This window comes from Macrotis lagotis, chromosome 8 (genome assembly GCF_037893015.1).
Source record: "Macrotis lagotis isolate mMagLag1 chromosome 8, bilby.v1.9.chrom.fasta, whole genome shotgun sequence".
NCBI lineage: Eukaryota > Metazoa > Chordata > Mammalia > Peramelemorphia > Peramelidae > Macrotis > Macrotis lagotis.
In genome coordinates, this window is record NC_133665.1 from 117,155,091 (window position 1) to 117,169,929 (window position 14,839).

Genomic DNA, 14,839 nt, shown 5'->3' on the forward strand with positions numbered 1-14,839 from the left:
GTTAGGAATAACACTCAAACAGAGAAGAATCCACATGGAAACTCATTTTACACTTAAAAGTAGGCTAGGTGGAATGTGTTACAACAGGAGAAGGTACGTGCAACTTTGTCTCATCGTAGAGGAGGACATCAGTGACAATTTAAAATATCAAAAGAATCATAAAACCTCATTATTTATTTCATTCACTCACTCATTCAAAAGAATTAAGGATTTATTATGTACCAGGTCATGAAATAGATCTTCTTGCTAGATTTCCCCTCAGACAAAACAATTCTTGTCCTAAAATTCTTTCTTCCAAGAAATAATTTGTAAACAAAATTACATTACAAATATATTCTCTGTTTTGATTTATTTTAGGTTTTTGCAAGGCAATGGGGTTAAGTGGCTTGCCCCAAGACCACCGAGATAGGTAATTATTAAGTGTCTGAGGTCAAATCTGAACTCAGGTATTCCTGATTCCAGGGCTGCTGCTCTATCCACTGAGCCACCTAGCCGCCCCTCTGCTCTGATTTTAGTCTAGATTCGATGAAACGTTTTAGCTTTTTGGTCAAGTCTTTAATAATGTTCCCTGTATTTTTTTAAGTTATGTGCAGATGACCTTGTTACATGAATAATAAACTTTGACCACTGAGAATCAGTGAGCAGTAGTCATTCAGTAAATAAAACTTACAGTAGATAATTAGACTCCTTTTATAATTCTAACAGTTATTAGCCATATCCCATGGTAATTAAACAAATTCCAAAGTTATTTACATCAATAAAAATCCTTGGTAGCATTTTTTATTGCAGCTAAATGAATCCTTTGGGGGGGGGTCAGTTTGGATAAGGGCCATAGGAGAGGAAGAAGATTTTAAGCTTCTGTGCAAATATCCTGACAGATGAAGTCTTGAGACTTATCTTTGTCCCTCTCTTCCTTCAGGTCTGATCTTAGAGAAAGGTTCTGCCCTATCTTAAGCCAAGCCAGTCCCAGGAACTAGTGCCTTTCTTTCCCAACTCATCAATAAGGGAGTGCGAGTAAAACCAGTTATCTAGAGACTTCTAAAGCACCTAAATTGTGGATATATTTTATTCAATCTTTAGGGAAGAAATGAAAGCAGGGTATCCAAGTTTAGTAGGTTAATAGAAGAAAAAACTTTATTTAGTATATGTACATATTTTATTGTTGGAATACCTGATCCTCTGGTCAGAACCCAGGAAATTGTTTTTCTTTTACTTCCAGATCAAAGGATGGAAAAAAAAAAGATTCCAGAGAGCTCTGTAACTTGTTAACTGTATAAGGATAATAATAATTTATCACCTTCACAGGTTGTTGAGAGAGTCAGATAAAAAAGTAGGGAAAAATATGGTTTAGTTCCCAGCAGTTATTGTTACTAAAATACAGAAGATACTGGGTCAAGCCACACAAGGGAGCTATAAGGGTATTGGCAAAGTAGCAGGACTCATCAACTATGTTTTCAGCATAATGTAAACATGTGGCTCATTCTATGTTATTGTTTATCTCTAACTACCTGGAAGTGGTGGTGGTGGGGAAGCATCAAGATAATTTAAAGGTAAGTCATACCCCGGTCAGGGCGTTGTCTGCTCTCCTAGATGCCAAAGTCGGGATTTTAACCTTTGCTGTATTTCTTCTGATTTGTAAACTGATCTCGAGTCATGGCTGTATTGGACCTCTGGTAATACATAGCAAAAATAGTCATTATGCTGCAAACAGAATCTTTGCATTGGGAGGTTTTATATACTTCATAATCATACTTAATGGAAACCTTTCCCTCTCCTCTCCCTCTCTTTCCCTTTCCTTCTCTCTCTCTTCCTCCCCCCCCCATTTCTCTCTCTCTCTCTCTCTGTCTCTCTGTCTCTCTGTCTCTCTGTCTCTCTGTCTCTCTGTCTCTCTCTCTCTCTCTCTCTCTCTCTCTCTCTCTTCTCTCTCTCCCCTCCCCTGCCCCTGCCCCACAAGTAAATTAAATAGGTATATTTCTAATACTCAAGCTGATTCATTTTTCAGAAGACAGATATTGTCATGGGTTCCATGATAGGAACAACTGACTTTGATAACTATGAATTAAACTGAATAGAATTGGACTTGTAGCCAGGAAGAATCCAGCCTCAGATTCTAACTGGGTGAACCTGAGAAATTCCTTTAACCTAAGCCTTGGTTTTCTCATCTGAAAAATGGGTGTAAATAGTTATCTATCTTATATGGTTGTTGTGAGAACAAAATGAGATAATATTTGTAAAGTGTTTTGCAAACTTGAAATATGATATAAATATTATTTATTTATTTATTTATTTCATACTGCCTCAGATACATACCATCTCTGTGATCCTGAGCAATTTAGAAGGAGGATCAAATGTAGTTTCATGTAAAGCATTTTGCAAACCTTAAAGTATTCTATAAGCATTGGCTATTAGCATTCTCATCGTCATCCTCATCCCTCACAGAGAAGATCTCCTCACTTTTTACAGCTCCTAGAATGGAATTTGAAGCAAAAAAAAATATTTTTACATGTGGAGATGAGGAAATCTTGTACTCCAGGTGATGGGGACAGAATTTGTGAGTGTATGGAGGTGGGACAATCGATGAAATAATGAATAACAGCTGATCTTATTTCCACCAATTTCTGGTTCTCTTTGATAATAATTAACATGGTTTATTTGCAAATCTTTTTGTTACTTGGAAAATAATGATTTCATGTTTAGAGAGGAAATAAAATTAAAATTAAAAAATTTAAATAAAAATAATTTCATTAAATATTTATGACCCATCTCCTATGTGCAAGCATCTTTACTTTAGACACTGAGTATATAAAACCAAAAACACAAAATTGTCCCTGACCTCAAAGAGCTTATATATACAAGCCAAAATATATTTAGCATGAGAAGCTAACAAAATGTCTTTCCTTTAGGTTGCTAGAGAACTTGTTCATAGACTACACCTTGAGGCTCATATTGGAAAACCAGTGAATACTTACAGTGGAGGAACCAAGAGAAAATTATCCACTGCTCTGGCTTTGGTGGGAAAACCTGAAATTCTCTTATTGGTAAGAAGTGTGAATATTATCAAACTGATGCTCTTGAAACATGAAATGACTTGTTCTTTTAACTTGACATTCTTTGTCAAGTAGAAATGATAATATCTTGTCATTATTATCTATTTTATATATTGTCTTAGTACTAACCCTGTCCCAAAATGAACCCTTAAATTGGTGAATATCTAGTAGCCAATATATTCCCAGTTCCCTCTTTCTCCTCTTTTAAGTCTCATATTTTTTTCCTTTTCTCAGTGTTTTTCCTTATGCATGAATTTTACGTGGTAATGTATAACATAAACATATTAAAGGTTTGTTCACTGATAAGTTGTTATATTTTGATATACTGCTAATATAAACTATTCAGTGAAACTATACACTGTGCTAGATATTTTCTCAAATTTCTCTGAAATATTTTGTCTGGATCATTCCATCACCATCCTCATCCTCCATTCAACAATAAACCTTTATTATATTTAATTTAATATAAAACATGATATGCAAAGATCTAGTTGAGTTATTTATATAGTATATACATTTTCAATTTCATTTTCATGTTATACATTAGTGAGAAAATACCAAATTTCTCTATGACTATTCTTTTGGGTTTTTCCAATTAAAATTTTATTTTATTTTTCCAATTACATGTAAAAGTTTTTCCAACATCCAACCATTTTCAGATTTATGAGTTCCATATTTTTCTACCACCTCCCTTCCCTAGCCCCTTCTCATGGAGGGAAACAATCTGGTAAAAATTATACATGTACAATCTTGTTTAACATATTTCCAAATTTGGCTGTTCTTTTCTAAGGCATTAAGAATACTATCATGGAATTTAAAATATTGTTGCTAGTTTGAAAGCATTTTCTTTAGTCAAGTTGAGGCACCTAAATGACATAACATTAGTTCAGTATAATAACCAAATGTCAGATTTGATTGGTCTCAACTTCCCAAATTAATTAAGGGCAGTAAAGATCACCAAGGTAATTTAAAGAAAAGGAAAAATCTTAGTATTTTGCTACCCTTTAATTACCAGTTTCCCTTGAGTATAATAAATGAAAGAATGGGAGGATAGAGATTCCTTCTAAGAAGAAGAAGAAGGAACAAAAAAACTTTTATCAAATTAAAAATTACTATAGCTATAAATATACTCATATTGGCAATTAAAGGGAATATACATCTATTAGCTAAATATATTTTAGTGGACTTCTTATAGTCTTAGTCCTAAAAAAAGGACTTATTGGTACCTTGAGCCTATTGTTATTTCAGTGTAGACACTCCTATATTGGCTATGTTTTCAGATATTAGTGGCAGTAAATGAAATAACTTTTAGAGTAGGAAGGAAACTTAATACCTCTGTAGTCTAAACCACACCCTCTTCCTCAATGATCTCTGTTTTCAGACATCCCCCTTCTGCTTGGAGGGGAAACCAGCAGCAACTAACATAGGGTAATGCTTTAGTATTTTGCTCATATATTACAATCTTGTTTTTAGGACTACACTCTCATTCTGAGTTTTTGCATTTCTCAGCTATAACAAATCTTTGAATACTTATTCTGAAATGGACAAATCTCTGGAGGGAGAAGTATTATAAAATTGGAATCTTCTCAAGATTGAAACTTAGACCTGTCTTTTAAAAAGTATGTGGAGAATGAAAGATGTCTTTTAGGGTTATATGAGGATAATTGTTACTCCAATTTTCATAAAAAAAATGAAAAGAGTTATATTTCTGAACTATAAGTCTCGAAGTTTGACTTGGATTTTGTCAAAATTATATATATATATATATATATATATATATATTATTAAAAGAATACCCAATGTACCATGTGTATATGAATCAAAAACAAAGCATAAAAATAGTCATGGCAGATTAATCCCATTTTTTCCCACAAAAGACTAGTTAATACAAGGGATATTATATATTTATTGAAGGAATATATAGAATATTTATGGATTTTCAAATGATGAAAAGTCGGGAAGGATGGCCAACACACTAGATGGGAATTCCTATAAAGTTTTAGCAAACTAAAAAATGAAATAATATGATCATACAAGTGAATTCATGGTACCTATTGACTCTTCTACCAGATCAGCAAAAATAAAGTTGCTACAGAAGCCCTCATTTTTATGCCATTCCTTTTTGGTTTCATGCAAAGACAATTCTACATAAAAAATACAGTCAGACCCTGATTTAGAAATCTTGAAAATCAGTCAATCTTTGTTGTAATGTTTTTGCAATTGTAATTATATTGTTCATATTGTATAAAATAACTCATTTAATAAAGTAATTTTGCAACATCACAGGATAAATGCTTGTAGAAGTCCTGTTACATCTTTATGCATTCAGTTCCCTAAATGTTATATGACTGTTGGTTTTATGATATATACCCAAAATCTAATGAAAAAAATCAAATAGAATTGCAAATACTTTGCCTCTCCCCCCTTTCCTACCATTTGTTGGTTATTCAGCAGATTTACTTACTACATGTATTCCTATCAATTATTTTTTTCCTATCAATTATTTTAGGTGCTCAGCTAATGAAACAAATCAAACATTGATTAATTGCAGTCATAAAAGATAAATATTTTAATTTTTAGGTTTATTTAGTAAAACTCCTTAAGAATTATGTCATTTCCCTTTCTTTAGTTATGATTGTACTGGTTGTATCAATATATATAAGTGGGGTTAAATGAATTGCCCCAGGTAGGGGGCTGGGTAATTATTAAGCATCTGAGGTCAAATTTGAACTCAGGTCCTCCTGACTCCAGGGCTGGTGCTCTATCCATTGTGCCACCTAGCTGCCCCTAGGTGTATCAATATTGAAAACAAATTAGGATAGTTTATGAGAAGGGTATTACAAATTTGACAAAATATTCCTTTTCTAATGTATTGGATATACTTTAAATTTTTCGTTAAAAAACACCTGATGAGTATCTCGCAAATGACTGAAGGAAATGAGCTTTCCTTGTGTAAAATAATGTCTATAATAATGGAAGAAAAAATATTTTTATCATTTTATGTAAGATTAAACTTGAAAAAATGTATAACTCTTTACTTGGCTATCTTCATTCTATAATGTGCAAGTTTCTTTTAGAATTATTCTAGATAGTTTTAAATAGAAAGTTAAACTTCAGAAAGGATTACTTTGAATGTTTGCCAAAATAATTGGAAAGTAAATTGGTTTAAATGAGCCAGTTTTGAAGAGTAAGTGCCATTATACTGGAAAGAATGGAATGGCATAATTGAAGTACCAATAGGAGTATCATTGGCTTTAAGAATATATTTTAGTCTTATTTTTAGACTCAAAAGCATCTGCATTAAGTTTGAGTTAAGAGTCTTAGAAAAGTTTTATATAATTATTATATAGGTATTTTAATAAATATTTGTGGAAAAGGTAATTCAATTGAAGTAAATCCTGCCAGATGAAGAGAGGCTATGTTTAGAAATTGATTTTTACAATTTTATTTTAATCAGAATTACAAGATTAAGTTTCTCATAGAGTTTCTATTTTAACTGATTGGATTTTTTTTAATGTAATAAGAACAATGTTCAAATATTTTAGTGAATAGCACAGAGAAATAACCAGATCTTAGGCATTATGAATTCTATCTTTCTTTAATTATTACTGCAGATTCTTTCTATGTTTTGGCATCATCTGCTACATTATATGTGTTATTACTCTTGGGTCTTTAAGGAAAATTATGATGATCTGATGGAGATAATTTTGTATAATAATTCATGAGAAAATTCACAGGTTCAACTGACTTGAAAGCAAATCTTATACCATTTTAAATTCCCTAAATATTATATGACTGTTAGTTATATGACAGACTAATATTGATTTGCTAGAAGACTAGAAATCTGTCTTTATTTATGTCCTGAGTATTATCTGGTTAATTTCAGCTTAAAGGAAGGATTTTTGAGAATTTTTTTAATATTTAGTGATTTTTTTCCATTTAAAGTCATTACTTTTGAGTTTCAGCTGTTTCTTTCAGTTGACATACTCCTTGTATAAATTTTTATTAAGTTGTTTTTATGATTGCATTTAGTTCATTATAAGAAACTAAAGAAATATTTTTAAAGCTGTGTCATAGTGATAGAAAAATAACTGGATTTATCTTTCATAAAACCTTTAATTCTGACTCACTATGTAAATTGTTCTATCAGCTACTTTTTAAATTGTTGTATGTGAGTTAAATCTCCAGTGGGGAAAATCTTTAAATTTTACAGTCCTAACTAATATATTTGTAAATTTTTAATGATATTTTCAAAAGACAATAAAATATGATGAAGATTTTTTTCATACTTAAAAGCAGATATCAGTTACCAAAGAGAGTAGAGTTAATAATAAATTTGTTTCCACTCCTTCATGTGATTAATTCTATATTAACTGAAAAATTAGAGGGTCAGTTGTATGTGGTACTGTCTTACTAAAGAAAATATCAAAGAAAAAGTAAGTATCATTATCACTGTAGCTTTAGATGGGTTCAAAGAATAAATTTCACAAATATAATTTGGAGAGGTAGATTATTTACAAGAAAAAAATTCAATGTGAGTTATTTCATTATTCTGTATGAGAAATAGTTGAAGAACTTGGTAATCTTGTAGGAGTGAAGTTAGGGATACATAATATCTTTTTTAGGTATTTGAAACATGGAGAGGAATTAAGTTCAATTTGTTTGATAGATGTGATAGAGGAGAAAATTTAGACTTGATTCATAAAAAGACTTTCCCTGATAATTAAAGTTATTGAACAATAGACTGGGCTAATCCAGAATCCATTAGGTTTTCCCCCAGTAGAGATTTTCTGGCCAATCATTGGCATTGTAGAGGGGATCCTTTGTCATGTATGAATCAGTTTAATTGCCTCAGATTTTTCTGTATCTTATATTCTGTACTTCTATCAACTTTTTTTTTGAAAATGATATGGAAGGGAAATGATGTTTAGTGATAACTTTAGGGTTATACAAAATAACTTGCTTTTACTCAGTTTAAAATTTTAATAGCTCCTCAAAGTGAGGAGTGCAAATGTTCTCATCCATATTTTACAAATAAAAAGATTAATTCAAAGTTGAACTAAAGTTAATAGAATGAAGTTCTGAGACTTGAATCTGCATCTTTGCTCAATGTTCAAAGGGTTTTTTTCCCCCTCTAGGCTAAACTGTTTTCATCTATGACACTAATCTCTTGCTTAGTAAAACATTGAAGAAAAAAACATAACAGAAACTCAAAGGACAATGGAAAAAGACAAAAGACATGAAAGAAAGTTACAATAGGATAAGTATAATGAATTTATGTTAGAAAACCATCCAAATTATATTATAGTCTCAGTCAATTACTATTCATTAAGAACTTTCTATTTACCAGTCACTGTGCTAACATGCAGCGATACAAAGAAAGACAAAAAAAGTACCTCCTTTCTCAAGTTTAATGGAGAGACAACATGGAAAAAATGTATGAATAATATATATGAAGTGGATATAATTTAAGAGGAAAAGCTCTAAGATTAAAATGAATTTAGAATGGTTTCTTGCAGAATGTATGACTTTAGCTGAGATTTAAAGGAAATCAGGGGAGTCAAGAGGTAGAGATGAAGAATTAGATAGAGCATTGCAAGCGAGAAAGACAAGCTAATGAAAACACCAGTCATGAGAACTTCAAGAAACAGAAAGGAAAGGAAATTTCTAAATAGTTTAGATATACTTGTGTAGTGTATAGAAAAGCAATAGATTTTTTGAAAAAAAAAGGATGCTTTTTTTTTAACTGGAGGAGAAACTGTAAGAAGAAACACTGGAAGGGATAAAATCAGGCCCTTTCTAAATGGAAAGGGCCTCAGGTATAATTAAGGCAAACAGGGAAGAATTATAGGACAAATCAAGTATAGAATGCTTAAGACTAAGACATTTTCAAAAATGGCAAGGAAAATTTTGTGGATTTTTTCAGGACATTTAGAATTTCAGAAAACTATTCTTATTTATTCTAAGAATATTGAAAGCAAAACATAACTTGAAAAGAAAATGAATACATGAAATTCTTAGGGCACCCACATAGGTGCTCTACAAATTTAACTTACTTAGAGATATCATCAGCAAATTGTAAGCCTATAAGAAAGTTATTTTAAAAACAACCAAGCAGAATATATATCAAATATTTTTAAAAGGGAAATTCAATACACAAAACAGTGGTTAAAGAGGGACTTTTCATTCAATATGAAAAGTAGTGAGCAAAAAATCTTTTTTCCTGTATCATATTAAACTTTTATAGGTATCATGTTCTAGGTTGCAAATAAATAAGTGCAGAAGGCAGAAATTTTTAATCTCCATATGGATAATCGTATCATAAAATAAGTAAACATAATAAAAACTGAAGGCAGAGCTTAAAAGAATACAGATTTATACTCATCTAAGAAAATTTATAATCTACTTCAGGTGTCAGCTTCAACTGGTAAACTTTCTCTTACCCCACTTCTCTGTGGTCTTCTCATCATTATCTTACTTTAATCATTACTGCCTCATCATAAATTTAGATTCTAGTTGTGATTTCCTTTTCTCTGACAGGTGAATTCTTGCCTTAACTTGCCATTGCTAAGACCTCCACATGATTCTTTGAAAGTTTCTTTACCAAGTCCACATTGCTTTACTTCTTTTCCCTTCAACTTTCCAGTATTCTTCTACCCCTTCACAATCCCCCTCCATTAGAATGACAGTTCTGTTAGAGCAGTGAATAGTTGCTTGCCTGTTTTTGAATCCTCAGCAATTAGCACATTGTCTGGAATATATTAATAATTCAATAAATACTTATTAATTTATATTAGGAGCTACTATATCATAAGGCAATTAAGAGAAGTTTCTTGATTGATAATAATTTTAACATAAATTTATTTAACCATTATCTTATTGTGATATATTTTTACTTCTATTTTTTGCAATTATAAATGAATATTTTGTAAATTTTTAACAAATACCAATTTCCCCTTTTTAATATTATGAGTTACGATATTATAAATATGAAATAGAAATAATTGTGTAAAACATTATATTCCAAACAAAATTATTGGGTTAAGGAGTATAATTAATTTCTAATTTTTATTGTGTACTTGTGTGATTTCTTTAAAAACGATTCTCTGTCTTGAAATTCCACCTATAATGAAAAATTTTCTCTTTTAAAAAAATCTCTTTATAGTTTGATATTGATATTATGAAAAGCATTTTTTCCTTAGAGTAAAATTTTTCCTTCTATTAGTCAAGTAATCCGGATTTTTTTAACCACAGTTATAGAATGTGCTAGAAGAAACCATAGAGTCAATCTCATCTAATTTCCTCACTTTTCGATGAGAAAACCAAGGTAGAGAGAGTGAAAGAGATTCGAATAAGGTTTCTTAGCTCAGTAGTTAGTGATAGTAGGGATGGGACTATATTATTATTACCTGATTCCTAGGGAGATAATCATACCCCCTGTAGCTTAGTCCATATATTACTCTTCTACAATAGCTAAGGTCTTGGATTATTGTTTATTCAAGAGGTTCATTATAAAATCATATTTTCACCCTCAGGATGAGCCCAGTTCTGGGATGGATCCTGGCTCTAAGAGGTACCTCTGGAAAACTATAATGAAGGAAGTTCAGGAAGGATGTGCTGCAGTTCTTACCTCACACAGGTATGTTGTTTCAAATTTTTAGAATAATAAAAGTTAACATTTATGTTATCAATAGGGACCTAAAGAAAGTTTTTATGATGATGATGATGATGATGATGATGATGATGATGATGATGATGATGATGGTTACACTGAATATGTATGTATGTTTTATGTTCATGTGTTTCAAGAGAATAAATAGGATGATGATGATGATGATGATGATAGTTAGGATTTATATAATCCCTTATGGTTTGCATGGCTTTTTAAGTACTATCTTATTTGATCCTCAAAAAAACAAGATGAGGTAGTCTTATTATTATCCCCATTTTACAGATGCATAAACTAAGAATGAGAGAGGTTAAGTGCCATTCCCCGGGATCATGAAAATAAGTAAGAAAGGATTCAAAATGAGGTTTTTCCACTATATTCATATATCCCCTAGTTGCCTCTCAAATCTCAGCAAATTCTAGAATGCCAGTTTAAGATGAGGGGTGGTTCTAAGTATATTTAAAATCAGTGTCCAAATTAGCTAATCAAGAGCTTTTATTTATTATTTATTTATTTATTATTTATTTTTCTCTTTGCAAATTATATAGAACTTTAATGTAAATGAGTCTTGAAGAATATACTATATCATTAACTAATATATTCGCTCCATAATGTAAGTCAAAAATTAATATGTTCATTTCAGAGTAAGGAAATTGAGGTTCAAAGAGAATAAGTGACTTCTTCAGTTCAAACCAACATTTATCAAAATTAGAGAATTTGCATTTGAAAGTCTTCATCCCTTTCCCTAATTATAACCTGGTTGCACTTATGATTTATCTGCCTTTTGATTTTCTTTGTTTTATAATTATATAAATATTTATTTATTTTTCTAACTAATTCAATGGTAGTTTTTACCAATTTTTCTTTTGTAAATCAACAGATATTTATAAAGCATCTATATGATTTGGCAGGTTATGTGCTAAATGTCGAGGCTACAAAGAAAAGTTAAAAACAGTCTTTATTCTCAAGGAGTTCCCATTTTACTGTGATTTTAACACACATAGAGTTACATATATATGAGATCTATACAGAATGCATTGAAAAGCAATCTCCAAAAGAAGGCATTAGCAGTGTTTGTTAGAGGAGCAGAAAGGTATCCTGTAATTATGTAAGGTGCAGAAGGCAGGATGGGAGTTCCTGAAGAAAACAGGAAAGGCAGATAGGAAAGAGGAGGGAGAACATTCCAGGTTTGGGAAGTAGCCAATGAAACAGCACAGTGGAGCAACAGAGGGTCTTGTGTGATGAGCTATAAGAATGTTGGTACTTTTGTATTGTAGAGGAACAGTAAAGTGTAGAGGATCAGGATGAGAGAAAAGGGATTGATCCCAAACATAATAGTGGGCAACTGGCATTTATTGAGCTGGGGGCTGTGATTTGTGATTTAGGAAAATCATGATGCTTGTTGAGTGGAGGATGAATTAGATCGTAGAGAGACTTGAGGCAGAAAAATAAAACAAAAGACTTTTGCCATAGTCTTGGTCTGTGAGCCTTTACCAGAATGTGTGACTGATAAATTAGGGAGATGTTTTTAAGGTAGAAATAACAAGATTGAAATGGTTAATGAAATGAAAAATATGGATATTTCTGCATTTTATCTAAAATATCATAAAATATTTATCATATAGTATACTCAGATGGGTTCAGCTCTATTTCATTCACCTCTAACCCTCTCCCTCCCCACAACACACATCTATTTTGAAGATAAGATTTCAGCTCATATTAAGTGGTTCCCAACTTAATACTTGTCACACTATACCAGATTGAATGATTAACATTCATGTATTAGGTTGGATTTTGAAATCATGGCATGCCTATTAACTCATAATTTCCATAATTAATATCAGTCCATTCTGTGACAAACTGACTATAAATGATTGATGTTATGTAACTGCTTGGGGGCATAGAATTATGTGGCAAAACTTACCCAAGGGGGCGGAGCCAAGATGGTAGGGTGAGGGGCAGCTAGGTGGTGAAATGGATAAAGCACCGGCCCTGGAGTCAGGAGTACCTGGGTTCAAATCCGGTCTCAGACACTTAATAATCACCTAGCTGTGTGGCCTTGGGCAAGCCATTTAACCCCGTTTGCCTTGCAAAAACCTAAAAAAAAATAAAGATGGTAGGGTGAAGCTAACATGCTCAAGGAGCTTATCCCTACCAAAGATAAATGAAGCCTCTGCGTTGACATTAAAGCTATAGATTCCACCAAGGACAAAAGAGAAGATTCAAAGATGTTTTCAATGGGGAAAAGGGGAAGTAAAGTCTAGGAGGTGGGAAAGCAGGAAAGCCAATGGAAAGCTTTAAGCCACAATGCAATCCAGGGCCCAACAGTTTAACAACAGAGGTCCCAATAGATAGGGAGGGTCCCAGTCCCAGAGAAAATTAGAAGTCTAGGAACATCCGGATAAAAGACAGGACTGGGTTGGAAACAAACCACTGCTATGTCATAATCTGGATACAAAGGAGGAAATAAACCTCTTCAAGGGTGAGGACTGGACTGCATAGGCAACATCTTGGTCAACAACAAGCCAGGGATCAAACCTCAGCCCTAGGGAAAAAAGAAAGCTTGGATCTTTACTCCCCTATACTCCAAGAGCAGAGCAAAACAACAAAGATGAGCAGAAAAATTAAAGAGCATTCACTATAGAAAATGACTTTGTTGTTAAAGATTATAACAATGTCATGTTGGAAAAAGAAATCAGTGAAAAATCACTCATGGGGAAGTCTCAAAGCAGTCAATCAAAAACTAACCAAAGAACTTTAAAAATAATTCAAAAACTAAAGAAGAGAGGAAAAAGAATAAAGGGAAAAAAAGAATTGAGAGTCATACAGGAAAATTATGAAAAATTGACCAGAGAATTCAATATCTTTAAAAAGGAAATACAAAAGGTAATTGAAGAAAAAGCCTAAAATTTGAACTGACCAAAAAGAAACCAATGAATCTATGAGATTACAAGATTCCATATAATAAAATAAAAAGGTTAAAAAATTGATGAAATAAATAAGGTACAATCATTTGTAAAGTTCTCAAGTGAGACTTTCAGAACCTCTCAGTACTTCCAGTCCTTTAAGATACTTATAGTTAATTAAATCAAGGTTTGACTTAATCCTTACTTCACTTAATAAGGGGTTAATTAAAGTGAGGGAAAATAGGTTTGGGGGAAGGGGTACAAAATAAAGTACCTTTTAGGAAAAATAAATGACCTGAAACTAGATCCAGAAGAAATAATCTATGAATCATCAGAATACCAGAAAGTTAAGATCAAAAAAAGAATCTGGAAAACATCATGCAGGAAATTATCAGGGAAACTGTCCAAATCTGATAGAACAAGAAAACAATAGAACCAATGAAAAAATACACAGAACTCCTCCAGAAGGAGACCACAGGATAAAAACTCCAAGGGCTGTTATAGTCAAAATCTAGAACTCTCAAATAAAGGAGAAAATACTGCAAGTAGCAAAAAGGAAACAATTTAAATACAAAGGAAACACAATCAGACTCACACAGGACCTAGCAGCCACAACACTGAAGCACCAGAGGACCTGGAATACTATATATTAGAGGGCAAAGGACCTGGGATTACAACCATGAATTTTCTACCTGGCAAAAGTCAGCATGCATTGTCAGGGAAAAAGATCGATGTTCAACAAAATAGAAGACTTCCAGAATTTCCTGACACAAAGACAAGAACTGAACAGAGAATGCAATCATCAAATACACAACTCAAGAGATGCATAAAAAGGTACATGAAAAGGTGAAGGAAAAAACGAGTTAAAATAAATGTTAGACAAGACCATCAAATTGTATACAGCCCTAAATAGGAAGATATAATACTTCTAACTCTTGAGAATTTTACTTCTGTTAGGACAATTAAAGGGTCTAATATAATTGAAGATATAGACTTAGAGGTTTGGGTATAGTTGAGTCTTATCTCTCCATTGAAGAAATCCAAGCTAGTATCACAAGTTTGAGACAGAAAACCCTGGTTAAAAAAACAGGGGTCTTAACTCTAAACTTAAGTATCTCAATACCATTTGCCCAACTTCAATTCTGCTGTGCTAAGCTAGGTGATCCTGAGTCAGTGTTTCTCATAAGGTACAATTATCTGTAGATTTCTCAAGTGAG

At 32.2% G+C, this 14,839-nt stretch overlaps 1 protein-coding gene across 1 annotated transcript in view; it reads left to right on the forward strand.

Moving 5' to 3' along the window:
• ABCA13 (ATP binding cassette subfamily A member 13) overlaps positions 1-14,839 on the forward strand; it is a 493,610-nt gene that overhangs the window by 426,303 nt on the left and 52,468 nt on the right. Inside the window, exons 50-51 of the mRNA XM_074199032.1 lie at positions 2,904-3,038; positions 10,583-10,686. Of these exons, the coding sequence (XP_074055133.1) occupies positions 2,904-3,038; positions 10,583-10,686 (239 nt within the window). The remainder of the gene's footprint in view (positions 1-2,903; positions 3,039-10,582; positions 10,687-14,839) is intronic.